Source organism: Sminthopsis crassicaudata, chromosome 6 (assembly GCF_048593235.1).
Source record: "Sminthopsis crassicaudata isolate SCR6 chromosome 6, ASM4859323v1, whole genome shotgun sequence".
Classification (NCBI taxonomy): domain Eukaryota; kingdom Metazoa; phylum Chordata; class Mammalia; order Dasyuromorphia; family Dasyuridae; genus Sminthopsis; species Sminthopsis crassicaudata.
Genome location: NC_133622.1, coordinates 237,457,595 through 237,472,031, shown reverse-complemented (window position 1 = coordinate 237,472,031; position 14,437 = coordinate 237,457,595). Strand labels below are relative to the sequence as shown.

Genomic DNA, 14,437 nt, shown 5'->3' with positions numbered 1-14,437 from the left:
AGTGGTAGAGCATTCAGATATCTAGAGAAGATATTGAGGCAGTTACACGAAGAAATAGGCAAAAAATTCCCCACTCAGAACCATACAAATCTAACCACAAAATAAACAATGAGAAAGAAACCAGGCACATTAATAGGGTGCTAGAAAACCTAGATATGATAGACCTTTAGAGAAAATTGAATAGAATCATAGAAGGAATTCAAGTTTTTTCTTGGTACTCTATGGCACCTACCAAAAAATGACCATGTAGTAGGGCCATTGGTATGCACCATGTATTAGGACATATAAACCTGAAAAGGAAGAAATAGAAAATGTTTGCTTTTCAGACCACAATGCAATAAAAATTATATTCCATAAAAGGGCATAGAGAGACTAAAATTAGATTGAAAATTAAATAATCTAATTCTAAACAATGATGGGTCACCCTACAAATTGCAGAAACAATCCTCAATTTCATCCAAGACAATGACAATAATGAGGCAACATACGTAAATCTATGGCATGTAGCCAAAGGAGTTTTTAGGGGAAATTTTGTATTGATAATTAGTACCTGAATAAAACATAAAGAGAAAATCAAAGAATTGGATATGTACCTAAAACCTCTAGAAAAAGAACACATTTTAACAAACCCAATTAAATACCAAATTAGAAATTCTGAAACTCTAAGGCTAAATTAATAAAACATAAACTAATCAAACTAAAGAATGGATAAATGAAATTAAGAGTTGATTTATTTTTTAAAAATCAATAAAATAGTCAAACTATTGGTTTGGAATCCAATAACAGCATCCAAAAGCCTAATGGAAACAATTCACAACTTTAGCAGAGTTGTAGAATATAAAATAAACGAACAAATCATCAGCTTTTCTATATATTATTGACAAAGCCCACCAGATAGAGATAGAAGAGAAATTCGATTTGGAATTACTATTGTCCAAATAAGATATGTGGGTGTCTACCTGTCAAGAGATACCCAAGAACTATATGAACATAATTAGAAAATTCTTTGCACACAAGTAAAATCAGAAGTACACAACTGGAAGAAATATAAATTGCTCATTGGTAGGCTGAGCTAACATGATACAAATGGCAAATCTACCTAAATCGATTTACTTGTTCACTGCAATATCTATCAAACTGCCAAAACATTGTTTTCTAGATAGAAAAAATAATAACAAAATTCATCTGGAATCCCCTTCATTAAGGGAATTAATGAAAAAATATATGAAGAATGGTAGCTTAGCAGAACCAAACCTAAAACTATACCATACAGCAACAGCATCAAAACCTTTTGGTACTGGCTAAGAAATATAGTGCCAGATCAGTTAAATAGCTTAGATACACACAACACAATAATAAAAGCCTATAGTAATCAAGTGTTTGATAAACACCCAAACTGAGAACTCACTATTTGACAAAAAATTGCTGGGAAAGCTAGAAAATAACATGTCAGGAACTAAGCATAGACCTACACTGCACACCCTACACCAAAATAAGGTCAAAATGGGTACATGAATCGGGTATAAAGGAGGAAACCTCAAACAAATTAGGAGAACAAGAGATAATGTACCTATCAGATCTTTAAAGAAGGGAGAAGTTATGAACAAATAAGAAATACACAACATTGTACAAGACAAAATGGACAACTTTGTTTACATTAAATTAAAAAATGCACAAACAAAATGAAACAGAAAAAAATTAAAAGGTAACTAAAGAGCTGGAGAAAATACTTAACAGCTAGTGTTTCTGAAAAGAACTCATTTCTAAAATGTAAAAAGAATTGTGTCAAATTTATCAGAATAAATGTCATTCCTAAATTGACAGAGGATATGAACAATATTCAAATGACAAATTTAAAGCACTATATATTTATATAAAAAAATGCTCTCAATCAGTAATAATTAATTGCATTTCTCTAAAAAGCAAAGGAAAACAACTCCAAAATACCTCCTCATACCTCTCAGGTTAACTAAAATAACAGGAAAAGATGATAAGTGTTGGAGGTGATATGGAAAAACTGGATCACTAATGCATTGTTGGTGGAGTTGTGAAGTGATTCAACCCCTTTGGAGCTTAATTCAGCACTACATCCAAAGGGATAGAAGAATGTACATATCCTTTCACTCAGCAATTCCATTGCTGGATAACTACTCCATGGAAATCATAAAGGAGGAAAAAGGACGCACACGTACCAAAATGTTTGTAGCAGCACTTTACTTTTTATTTTTTTGTTGTTGTTATTGTTGTTGCAAATAATCATTAAATGAATAGAAATGCATCCATTAGGATATGGCTGGACAACTTGTGATACATGTAAGTAATGGAATATTACTATTTTATGCAAAGTGTTGAATAAGCTGATGTTAGAAATCCTAGAATGATTGACACGAACTAATACTAAGTAAAATAAGCAGAGCCAAGAATACATTATATAACAGCAAGAATGTGCAAAGATCCACTAAGAAAGATTGGTCCTTCTCAGTGGTTCAGTGATTCAAAGCAATTCAGAAAATGCCATCTGAACCCAGAAAAAGAAATAAGGAATATGAATGTAAATGAGCACATACTATGTTCACTTCTTTTTTCTGTTTTCCTTTTTTATCTCTTTCATGGTTTTCTTCCATATTTTGTCTAAATTTTCTCTCCCAAAATAATTCATAAAGCAATGTGTCAAAAAGAAAAAAGCAAAATAAAACAAAACAAAAAAGAATTATTTTGGAATTGTGTTATATACATATATACACACAAATATATATATACATATATATATACATATATAAACTCTCATACTTTACCAAAAAAAAATGGAAAATATATGAGAACAGAAATTTCATGTTCATTTCGGTCATTATCACCATATGTGAAGCCAATGTCTGGTACATAGTAGGGCTTAGTATATTTGATTAAGGAGGAATAAGAGGCAAGGAGAAATAGCATATGAGAAACTTAGATCAGCAAGGAATGTCACTGTTGCTGTCCATGGAAGACAAGTACTTATGTATCATTCCAAAATGAAGGTAAGGCTCATTAGGTGGTGAGGTGGGGAAGAAAAGCAGGCGATGGTAATTAAAATAATGGTAGAATTCAGAAGTTAGGTCTTCTATCCCATACAGAAAAGTAGAATCAACACTTGGAATCAAACTCATGAAATACCATTTGGTTTGAGGAGTTTGGTCAGAACATCTTTTCCAAACTTCTTTCCCAATAAGAGCAGACTAGAGGGGGGAAATATATAGAAGTCTCCTCACATAGGGAAAGAAGTTAAGAATAGTATGATGTTCTTTCCCAACACCTCAAACTACAGAGTATTCCATGAGTTTTGTTCCAAGTATTGAGCCTCTTTTTCGAAGTTGAGATATTCTTGACGAGAGATGATCATCAGTTCCTAATGGGGAATTAGACCTCATTTTTTGAGGGGCTACACTTTACTTTTAGTTTCTTTTCAGTTAGAAAGAATACAAAATAGGGAGCTTATTGGGCCAATCCTAAAAGACAGACTGAATGATATCAATTATAAAAGAGAGATTCATCTAAAACCAGAACTGAACATCAACCAGGGGCACAATGCTCTGACTCACAAGTTCTTATTGCATCTTCCTGCAAGTCACTTGACAGGCCTTCATTGCTTCCCCTCTCCCCACCTGCTTATTGATGCTACACTAGAGACTTTAAGCAATCAATATTCGAGATAATGTAAACACTTGGGATAAAAGTTCATTTTCTTTTAAATGGGTCCCAGTTAACCCAGGCAAACAGGACCATTTCTCTGCAGATGAGAAGATAATTGCAGCCCTGATGGAGAGATGAGCTCAGATACAGCCAACATAATAACCGCATCCCTGACCATCCCCTATATATGACCCACACATTCATACACGCATATTGCTGCTGTTCTACTTTCTGCTGCATCAACAGAGACTGACCTGGTAAGTGACTGTGCCTTAGGACCTGAGATAGAGATCTGTACAACAGGAGAGAATCAATGATTGCATGCTTGCAGCTTAGCTTAAGATTCTACTGAATGAGCTAAATGAAAGTCAGCCACTCAAAAAGCAAAGTAAGCACATAGCAATGGTCCAGTCCCTGTGCTGAGTGAGAGGAGGTAAAAAAAGGCAAAAGCACTGCCTGCTTCAAGAAGTTCAAAGTCTATGGGGATCTCCAACATGCAAAAAACTGCAAACGCAGGCAAGAGACACATAGGGAGAGAGGCAGAAAGAAAGAGACAGAGACACTAGAGAGAGATAAGGACAGAGAAGGAGACATAATATATACATAAAAAAGAAGATGTTTAGATAATGGCTAACTGGCAGACTCTTCAAAAAGATAAGACTTTGGCTAAGATCTGAAGGAAGCTGGGCAAGCTACTTATAAGAAAAGGTGTAAGAGACTGAGTGATTAAAGATAAATAAATCTAATCTTCCTGTATCTGTATGCAGAGGTCCAAGAAATAGCACTCCCAATCACAATAAAAAGGAATGGGGCATCAAATGCCATCTAGAACTGGCATTGAACCTGCTCCAATGCCAGCTGAATATTGCTCAACCCTTCCTGCTTTGGGCTTCACTTAAGGCAGGGCTTCTTAAATGTTTCCCAGTATTGACCCCTTTCACCTGAGAAATTTTAATGCTAATCCATATATGGAACTAGAAAAATTAAGTCTAAAATCCAACATTCATTGATAACAATTCATAAGTTCATGACACCCACATTCAATTAGAGCCCCAAATGGGGTTGTGACAGTTGCTTAAGAATTGTTGACCTTAGCTCAGTGAAAGGTAGAGATCAGTATGAAATTAACTGACAAGAAATTCTGACGTTGAGATATTTTCTCCAAAAAGCATCCATAGGCACATATATGGCAGGCATTGGTTACATTAGAAGAAGATGGAAAGGGAATAGTTTTCCTTAGTCTGTCTCTGTCTGGATTAATAGCATGTTTGGCATATAAGCCTAGATCTGTTAATGAGCACAGGAATTGCCTCCTCACTACCTAAGATGGCATGTTCAGGGTCTGCAGTTTCTTACTGGATTTGGAAAAGAAAGTATAACAATAAATAATTGAAAATGAGCATTTTCAAGGGAATAATTTTCTGGGAAAGATGGTACATAATATCAGCATGGTTGTATATAGAGGAACTGCCAAAAAAAAAGCTCCATTTGTAGAAGAGAAGGATGAAAGAAGTGATAGTTTGGAGAAGGAAAGTTAAGGACATGAGGGACACAAGTAAGGGGGGAATGAATATCTCTAATGGAGTTTCAGTGATATAAAGCCCAAGGTGTGTTTCTGAGAGGGTAGTCATTAGAAAGCCTTGGGAATTCCAGGAAAAGTGAATAGTCAATTATGGATGATAAAAATATTGTCTTTGTTGTAGGGATGAAGTCTCCACAATGGAGGTTAATTTGCAGTAACTTCAGTCAACAATTTTTCCCAAAAATTCATTGAGAGAAACGTCAGTAGGATCAAATGCAGAAGATGAGAATAATTGATGACTGAGGTTTCTAGGAAAAAAGCCATGATAAAATAATAACTTAAGGGATAATAGATATGAGAACAATGGAGTTGAATAGCTTCATCAAAGAGGAGAAGGTGGACAAATTAAATGAATATAAACAGGTCTCATGACTGATTCTAGTGACCATATGGTCTTAATCCTGTACAGACACAAGAGAAATGTCAATCATATACATAGTAAGAGCACCTCCACAAAAGTATCCCCTGAAACGAGGGCAACCAAAGCTATCCTGCTTCTAGTAGCCACCTTTGTTTTGTTTAATACGTTCAGTCCCATTTGTATATTCCGTATGTGGTATTTTAAATCCATAAACATGTGGATGATACATACCTCAGCGCTTCTCTCTCTTTGTTATCCAACAGTCAGCCCATTTATTCTGGTCAGCATTAATAAGCAGATCCCCAATCCTTGTGGTTGTTAATAGTTTGAAAAGTTACTGAATCTCCCTTATCATGAAATGCCTATCCCTATAGAATATGTACAGAGGATTCTGGGAAAATGGCATAGTAATTCAAAAAGTTCAAAGTTTTCCTGATTCCTTCCACAAACTAGAACAGCTCATAGTAAATGTAGAGCATGAAGAAACATATAGGACTGGTGGCAGAATTATAGACCTTATCAAAAATAGAGCAGACTGGGGAAAAATATATATATATATATTGGAGTGGATGTTTGGCCAGTATGAATTGTAAACTCTTCTGGCCTAGAGGAATTAGGGGAATTCATAGGGGAAGTGAGCAAGTAGTACTGGAATTCTATTCACAGGAAAAATAGATTACAGGGAACAAAATATATCCAAAAGAATATAGAAAGTGTTTAAATTTATGAAAAAATAAGAGGAGCAAGGAATAGGATGGAGGACATAGAAGGATAAGTAAATTAATAGGAATTATATAAAGTATGTAGACTATGGAAATTGGATAAAGAATGAGGAACAGAGTAAGGGTAAGAGGAAAAGGGAATGAACCTTGAAGGGGAGATTATTCTTTTTTTATTTTTTTTATTAATTATTATAATTGTAACATTTTCTTTGACAGTACATATTCATAGGTAATTTTTTTACAACATTAATCCTTGTACTCCCTTCTGTTCCAAAATTTTCCCCTCCTTCCCTCCACCCCCTCCCCTAGATGACAGGCATTCCCAAACATATTAAATATCTTATACTATATCCTAGGTACAATATATATGTGCAGAACAGAATTGTGTTGTTATTGTTGTTGCAAAGGAAGGATTATATTTGCAAGATAAAAATAATTTGGGAAGAGAAACAAAAAACAAAACAAAACGGTGCTAACAGTTAATACTCATTTCCCAGCGTTCCTTTTCTGGATGTAGCTGATTCTGTCCATCAGTGATCAATTAGAATTGGATTAGCTCTTCTCCATGTTGAAGATATCCACTTCAATCAGAATACATCCTCATACAGTATCATTGTTGAAGTGTATAATGATCTCCTGGTTCTGCTCATTTCACTTAGCATCAGTTGATGTAAGTCTCTCCAAGCCTCTCTGTATTCATCCTGTTGGTCATTTCTTAGAGAACAATAATATTCCATAACATTTATATACCATAATTTACCCAACCATTCTCCAATTGATGGACATCCATTCAACTTCCAGTTTCTAGCCACTAAAAAAGGGCTGCCACAAACATTTTGGAACACACAGGTCCCTTTCCCTCCTTTAGTATTTCTTTGGGATATAAGCCCAGTAGTAGCCCTGCTGGGGAAAAGGGTATGCACAGTTTGATAACTTTTTGGGCATAATTCCAAATTGATCTCCAGAAGGGTTGGATTCTTTCACCACTCCACCAACAATGTATCAGTTTCCCAGTTTTCCTACAGCCCCTCCAACATTCATCGTTATTTTTTCCTGTCATCTTAGCCAATCTGACAGATGTGTAATGATATCTCAAAGTTTTCTTAATTTGCATTTCTCTGATTAATAGTGATTTGAGTAATCACGATTTTACCAAAGTGAAAGAAGCCATCCTGTGTGTAGTCAATTGTTCAAGGATCTCTCCCTGGAAGTTGCAGAAAAGTGTTTTATTTCACATGTACTGAGTCCCAGCCAAACTCTCATTCTGGTTAAGGTTTTTAAATAGCTGAAGATATTCAACCTCATTTAAGAAAATGAAGTATCATTTTTTTTCCTTTTGGATCTGATGTTACTTTCATATTTGTGGAAATATGTGTAGAAAAATTGTCCATTTTTAACATATATTGGATCACTTGGCAACTTGGGGAGAGAGAAGAAAGAGGAAAAATGTTTGAACACAAAGTTTTGTAGGGGTGAATATTAAGAATTATCCATGCATATATTTTGAAAATAAAAGGTTATAATAAAAAAGGAAAGAGATGTAATAAGAGAGGACAGAAACACAGCATGTGGTACCCATCAATTGGGGAATGGCTGAATAAATGATGACAGATGAAGGTAATGGAAAGCTATTATTTTATAAGAAATGATGATTAGGATGATTTCAGAAAAGCTTGAAAAGATTTAGATGAAATGATGCTTAATAAAACCCGCAGAATCCTGAAAACTTTGAACACAGCAAAAGAAACACTGAGTGATGAAGAACTGTGATGGAACTGGCTCTTCTCAGCAATAGAATAATCCAAGACGATTGCAAAAAAAATTTTGGATGGAAAATTCCATCTGCAGAAAAAGAACTATGAAGACTGAATAAGGATTGAAGTATCCTATTTTAATGTTTTTCTTTTGTTTTGTTTCTCATAGTTTTTCTCTTTTGTTCTGATTTTATTTCCCATGGAAATACCTTTAAAATGATTATACATATACAAACCTGTAAAAAATTATTTGCTCTCTTGGGAATGGGGAAAGGAGAAAAAAATTGGAACTCCAAATCTTCTAAAATTGAATGTTAAAAACTATCTCTACATGTATTTGGAAAATTGAAAATGAAAAAAAAATTGTTAGTACATATTTGGTGTATCTCTCCAAATCTCCAGCTTAATACATTTGATTGAGGAGGAATATGAGGCAAGGGGAAATAACATATGAGAAACTTAGATCAGCAAGGAATGTCACTGTTCTTGTCCATGGAAGACAAGTACTTATTTATCATTCCAAAATGAAGGTCAGGCTCATTACGTGGTGAGGTAGGGAAGAAAAGTAGCCATTGGTAATTAAAGAAATTGTACAATTAAGAAGTTAGTTCTTCTATCCTATACAGAAAAGGAGCAACAACACTTGGAACAAAACTCATGAAATCCCCTGTGGATTGAGGAGGTAGGTAAGAACATCACACTTCTTTTCCAAACTTCTTTCCCAATAAGAGCAGACAAGAGGGGGAAAATATATGGAAGTTCAAGTCTGCTTATATAGGGAAAGAAGTTGGGAAAAGAAGTATGATGTTCTGGCCCCAAAAAGCAAACCACAGGATATTGCATGAGTTTTATTCCAAGCTTTGATCCTCCTTTTCTGTAAGTGTTAGAAGCTGAGGTAACCATGACCAGAGGTGATCATCAGTTCCTAATGTGGAATTAGCCCTTATTTTTTCTGGGGTTACACTAGACTTTTAATTTCTTTTCACTTTGTCAGAATACAAAATAGGGAGTTTATTGGGACAGTCCTCAAAGACAGACCCAATGGTATCAATTATACAAGAGAGGCTAATCTATAACCAAAGCTGAACATGAACTAGGTGCATAATGCTCTGGCTCACTTTTTTTCATTGCATCTTTCTGCAAGTCACTTGACAGATCTTCATTGCTTCGCTCATGGATGCTACACTAGAGACTTTAAGAAATCAACACTCTAGATAATGTAAACACTTGGGATAAAATTTCATTTTCTAATAAATGGGTCCCAGTTAACCCAGACAAATAGTACCATTTCTCTGCAGATGACATGATAATTGCAGCCCTAATGGGGAGATGAGCTCAGACACATCCAGCATAATAACTGCATCCCTGACCATCCCATATATATGATCCACACAGTCATACAGACATGTTTTCCTGCTTCAACACAGATTGCTGCTGTTTCGCTTTCTGCTGTAATGACAGAGACCGACCTGGTAAGTGATTGTTCCTTAGTACTTGAGACAGAGATCTCTTTAACAGGAAAGAATCAATGATTAGATGCTTAGAGCCTTGCATAAGATCTTAGTGAATGAGCTAAGTGAAAGTCAGCCACTCAAAAAGCAAAGTAGCAATGGTCCCGTCCCAATGGAGAGTGAGAGGAGGTAAAGAAAGGCAAAAGCACTGCCTGCTTCAAGAAGTTCAAAGACTACGGGGATCCCCAACATGCAAAAAACTGCAAAAGCAGGCAAGAGACACATAGTGAGAGAGGCAGAAAGAAACAGAAAATAGAGAGAAGTAAGGATATTGAAGAAGGCATAATATATACATAAAAGAGAAAATGTTTAGATAATGGCTAACAAGCAGAAACATCTTCAAAAAGATAAGACTTTGGCTAAGATCTGAAAAAAGCTGGGCAAGCCAGGACACAGTTATAAGGAAAATTGTAAAAGACTGAATGATTCAAGGAAAATCAAACTAATATTCCTGTATCTTTATGCAGTAATCCAAAAAATAACATGTCCCATCACAAGGAAAAGGAATAAGGCATCAAATGCCATCTAGAACTGGCATTGAATCTGCTCCAGTTCCTCCTGAATATTTCTCAACTCTTCCTGCTCTGGGCTTCACTTCAGGCAGGGCTTCTTAAACGTTTCCCACTTTTAGCCTTTCACCTGAGAAATTTTAATGCTAATTCATATATGGAGATATAAAAATTAAGTATAAAATCCAACAGTTACTGATAGCAATTCATAATTTCATGACAACCACATTCAGTAACCAGGCCCCGAATGGGGTTGTGACAATTGTTTAAGAACCATTAACCTTAACTGAGTCAAAGGTATAGATCGGTATGAAATTAATAGACAAGAAATTCTGATGCTGAAATATGTTGTCCAAAAAGTATCTGTAAGCACATATATGGCAGGTATTGGTTACATTGGAAGAAGATGGGAAGGGGATACTTTTACTTAGTCTATCACTGTCTTGAGGAATAGCATGTTTGGCATATAAACCTAGATCTGTTAATGAGCACAGGAATTGCCTCCTGTCTAATGACTTAACCTGGCATGTTGAGAATCAGCAATTTCTCCCTGGATTGGGAAATCACTATGACAATAAAGACCTCTGGCTCCTGTTCATACCTTTTCCCTGTCCTGATCCATTACCTTTCCTAAATGTTTCTCTATATTGAAAAAATGGGACAAAATAAAATGATGCAAATACCACTTATTGAGAATACGGGCTCTCCTGTCCCTGTTCTCGGATGCAGAGTCTGCCATTTCAGAAATCAGCACTGATGTGCAAACAGAGTTCTTTCAATCCTGGTTTCTGCCACCTAAATAAGGTGATCCCAAAGGATTTTTCCCTACTTCCGCATGGTCCCCGATCCTGTTTGAGTTTAATAATACATGTGATTTAGTTCCTTCTTACATTAAAAACAATGCTCTCTATATGATGCTGAAGAAGTGTTCCCTTCAGGAACAACAATATTATCTAAGGAGCATCAAAATAAGCTGGAAAAAAGACTTCAGAGTTAGACAGCAAGGGTTGAGATTCTTATTCTCCTTCTTGCTGTTCATGATTCTTTGGGTAAATCTTAGTTCTCTGGAAATAATTCATTCTGCATATTCATACTGGAAATCATGGAATTTTTTTGGGAAAATCACAGCATTTCACAAGCATATTTTCATATTTTTACCTTTAGGTCGCCTTGAGTTTGGCAGCAAGTCACCTTCATGAGGTAAAGAATGCTGACCTTGGATGACATTCTGGGGATAGCCTACCTACAACTAACCGGAATTGGATTCCTGGGGAACTTAACTCTCCTCATCCTAAACAGCTTTACTTTCCTGACTGCTCATACAGTAAGACCCAAAAATGTAATTATCATCCAGTTAGCCTTTTCCAATGCCATGGTACTTCTCTTTGGGGGAATACCTACCATAACAAGGCTTTGGAAGGTAAAATGTGTCCTGGACAGGACTGGGATTAAAATCATTACATATATGCAGAGGCTAAGCCGGGGTCTCTCCTTAAACAGCACCTGCCTCTCGAATGTCTTCCAGGCCATTACTATTAGTCCCAACAAATCCATGTGGGCACAGCTGAAAATTAAAGCACCAAAGACCATCATTAGATGCATTGTTCTATGCTGGATCTTCCATCTGATATTCCATATGGATATATTTCTACGCCATGATATTCCAAAGAACAGTACAGTCAGTAAAGATGGATGCAGGACTGGGTATAGAGCTCTAGACGTGTATAATAATAATCATATAAAATTTCAAATTATAACATTTGTCCATGATGCTTTCTTTGCAGGTCTCATGACTGCTTCTAGTGTCCATATGGTCTTAATCCTATATAGACACAGGAGAAATCTTAATCACATACATAGTAAGAGCACCTCCACAAAAATATCCCCTGAAATGAGGGCAACCAAAGCTATCCTGCTCCTAGTGGCCACCTTTGTTTTGTTTAATACATTCAGTCCCATTTGTATAATCTGTATGTTGTATTTTAAATCCATAAATGTGTGGATGACACATACCTCAGCGCTACTCGCTCTTTGTTATCCAACAGTTAGCCCATTTATACTGGTCAGCATTAATAAGCAGGTCCCCAATTCTTGTGCTTGTTAAGCATTTGAAAAGTTACTGAATCTCCATTATTATGTAATGCCTATCCATATAGAATATGTACAGAGGATTCTGGGATGATGGCATAGTAGTTCAAAAATTTCCAAGTTCTTCTGATTTCTTGCACAAACTTGAGTAGTTAAGAACAAATGTAGAGCATGAAAAAAACATTCAAGACTGGGAGCAGAATTGTGCCCTCTGGACAACTAGAGCAGATTGAATATATTTTCAAAATATATCCAAAAGAGTATAAAAATTATTTAAATTTATAAAGAAATAAGAAGAGCAAGGAATACGATGGAGGGCATAGATGGGATTGGTATAAGATGTGTAGACTATGCAAATTGGATAAAGAAGAGGAACAGAGTAGGAGTAAGAGAAAAAAAAAGGGAGTGAACCTTGGAGGGAAGATTGTTAAAGTAGTACCAAGGCAAAATAGCTGGTAATAATAACGCAGAAGAGTCAGCAGTGAAAGAAAATAAGAGCTGCAAACAAACATAATAATGATCCGCACAATTTATTACCAAAAAGTGAGGATTAATTTCAGTCACAAATAAAGCTAAAACAGTTTTATTCTAAAGAGAAAAATTGTGCTATAGGTCAACTATATTGACCGATATTTATTTAGCTTGCTTAAAATAGCTGGATAATATAAGGCTAAGTTGTAGCAAAATAATGTCTTGGTGGATTTAGAAAAATATGGAAAGTGTTGAATTTACAAAGGATGATGTTAATCATGTTCAGAGAGACAGGACAAACAAGCTTAGAATGGCATTACAGAAATGTCTACAAATGCATTTATGTCTATGAATATAGGGATCTATTTATATGGATGTGTACCTCTCTATATATATTTAGTACCACTTTTGAACTTAGAAAAAATTTTCTTTGTTTCAACTGGCCACAGTCTAGGTTGCCATGCACCCATTTCAATCCATTCATACTTGAACTTAGAACTAAGAATAACAAGACCAATTATAAGAAATATATAGGTAATCAAAGCAATTTCCCTATATTGGCTACACGCATATATATATGCATACAGGTCTATGTACATACATATGAACATATTATGTGTATACCTATATATACATACATTCATATAGGCAATCATACACATGTCTTCTTAGAAAGGAGTTAAGCTTGAAGAGAGGTTTACATATGATGTGTTTCTAAAAAGCAATTTAGGAAAGAGGTTTTTTTTTAAAAGTACTTATCTCATATGAAGGAGGTGCTAAAAGAAATGTTACTGAGTAAATAGATAAGGTATTCCCTGCAGGAATAGGTTAAAGACAGAATACATCATGTGTGTCTCTGTGTGCTTGTGTGTGTATAGGAGTGTGTGTTTGTATCTAAAAGGCATAATTTTTTTTTATGAATTTCTGGAGGAGAGGGAATATAGTAACACTGATTGAAATAGTATAGATAGGTGTGTAGATTAATAGAAATTGGATTAAGACCGTGGGAAAAGGTGAGTGGGATAAGATAACACATAACAAATCAAGATAGAAGGTAAAAGAAGAGGAATTGGGAGAGGAACAAACGCAAAAATAATGATTAAGAGTACAATTTATTAGGAAAAAACAAGGGTAAATGATCATTGATCTCAAAGTTAAAGCAAAAATAGATTTATGAAAAAGAAAAATCAGAGAACTACACTAAATGATGGCTCAATGTTGCTTTAGAGTATTTAAAATAACTATATTAGTATGTTTTGGGACATAGCTGTGATGTAGGAAATGATGATGAATTGTTAGATTTAGGAAAATATGCAAAGACTTGTACTTATGAAGGATGATATGATCCACCTTTTAAAAAGAGAGAACAAACAAGCATAGAACTGCCTCATATTGATGTATATGAATGTATATCTTATATATGTGATGATTATAGATATCTATATATGTGTGTATGTATGTAGCAGATGTATATATAAACATGTCTACATTTCATTGAAGTCTTCTGAAGGCAGGGCAAAAAAGGAACGGAAAATAGAGCAATTCAAAAGGTGCACAGCAGAGAACAAAGAAAACTTACAAGGAAGCAAAGGAAAAATGAATAAATCTGAACATAGCATAAAGTATTTGTTACATATTTCCTTCAAAATGAAACTTATTGTTTCATATTCTGAATCTTCTCTTATATTCTTCTATGCCCATAAAAATGTATTGATTTTTCTGTATTTTTCTTTTTTATTTAGAATTTAACTTTCAAATAAATAAAATTTT

The 14,437-nt window shown here is 35.0% G+C and overlaps 1 protein-coding gene across 1 annotated transcript; it reads left to right on the top strand.

The window, feature by feature from the left end:
- The first annotated feature begins 11,315 nt into the window (after positions 1 to 11,315).
- LOC141547384 (vomeronasal type-1 receptor 1-like) lies at positions 11,316 to 12,212 on the top strand. Its single transcript, XM_074275828.1, has one exon. The coding sequence runs from the start codon at positions 11,316 to 11,318 to the stop codon at positions 12,210 to 12,212; it is 897 nt and encodes a 298-aa protein (XP_074131929.1).
- The last annotated feature ends 2,225 nt before the right edge of the window (positions 12,213 to 14,437 follow it).

Bases quoted from the DNA above. Each gene is read 5' to 3' on its own strand.
- LOC141547384 (XM_074275828.1), top strand. From the start codon at position 11,316: ATGCTGACCTTGGATGACATTCTGGGGATAGCCTACCTACAACTAACC.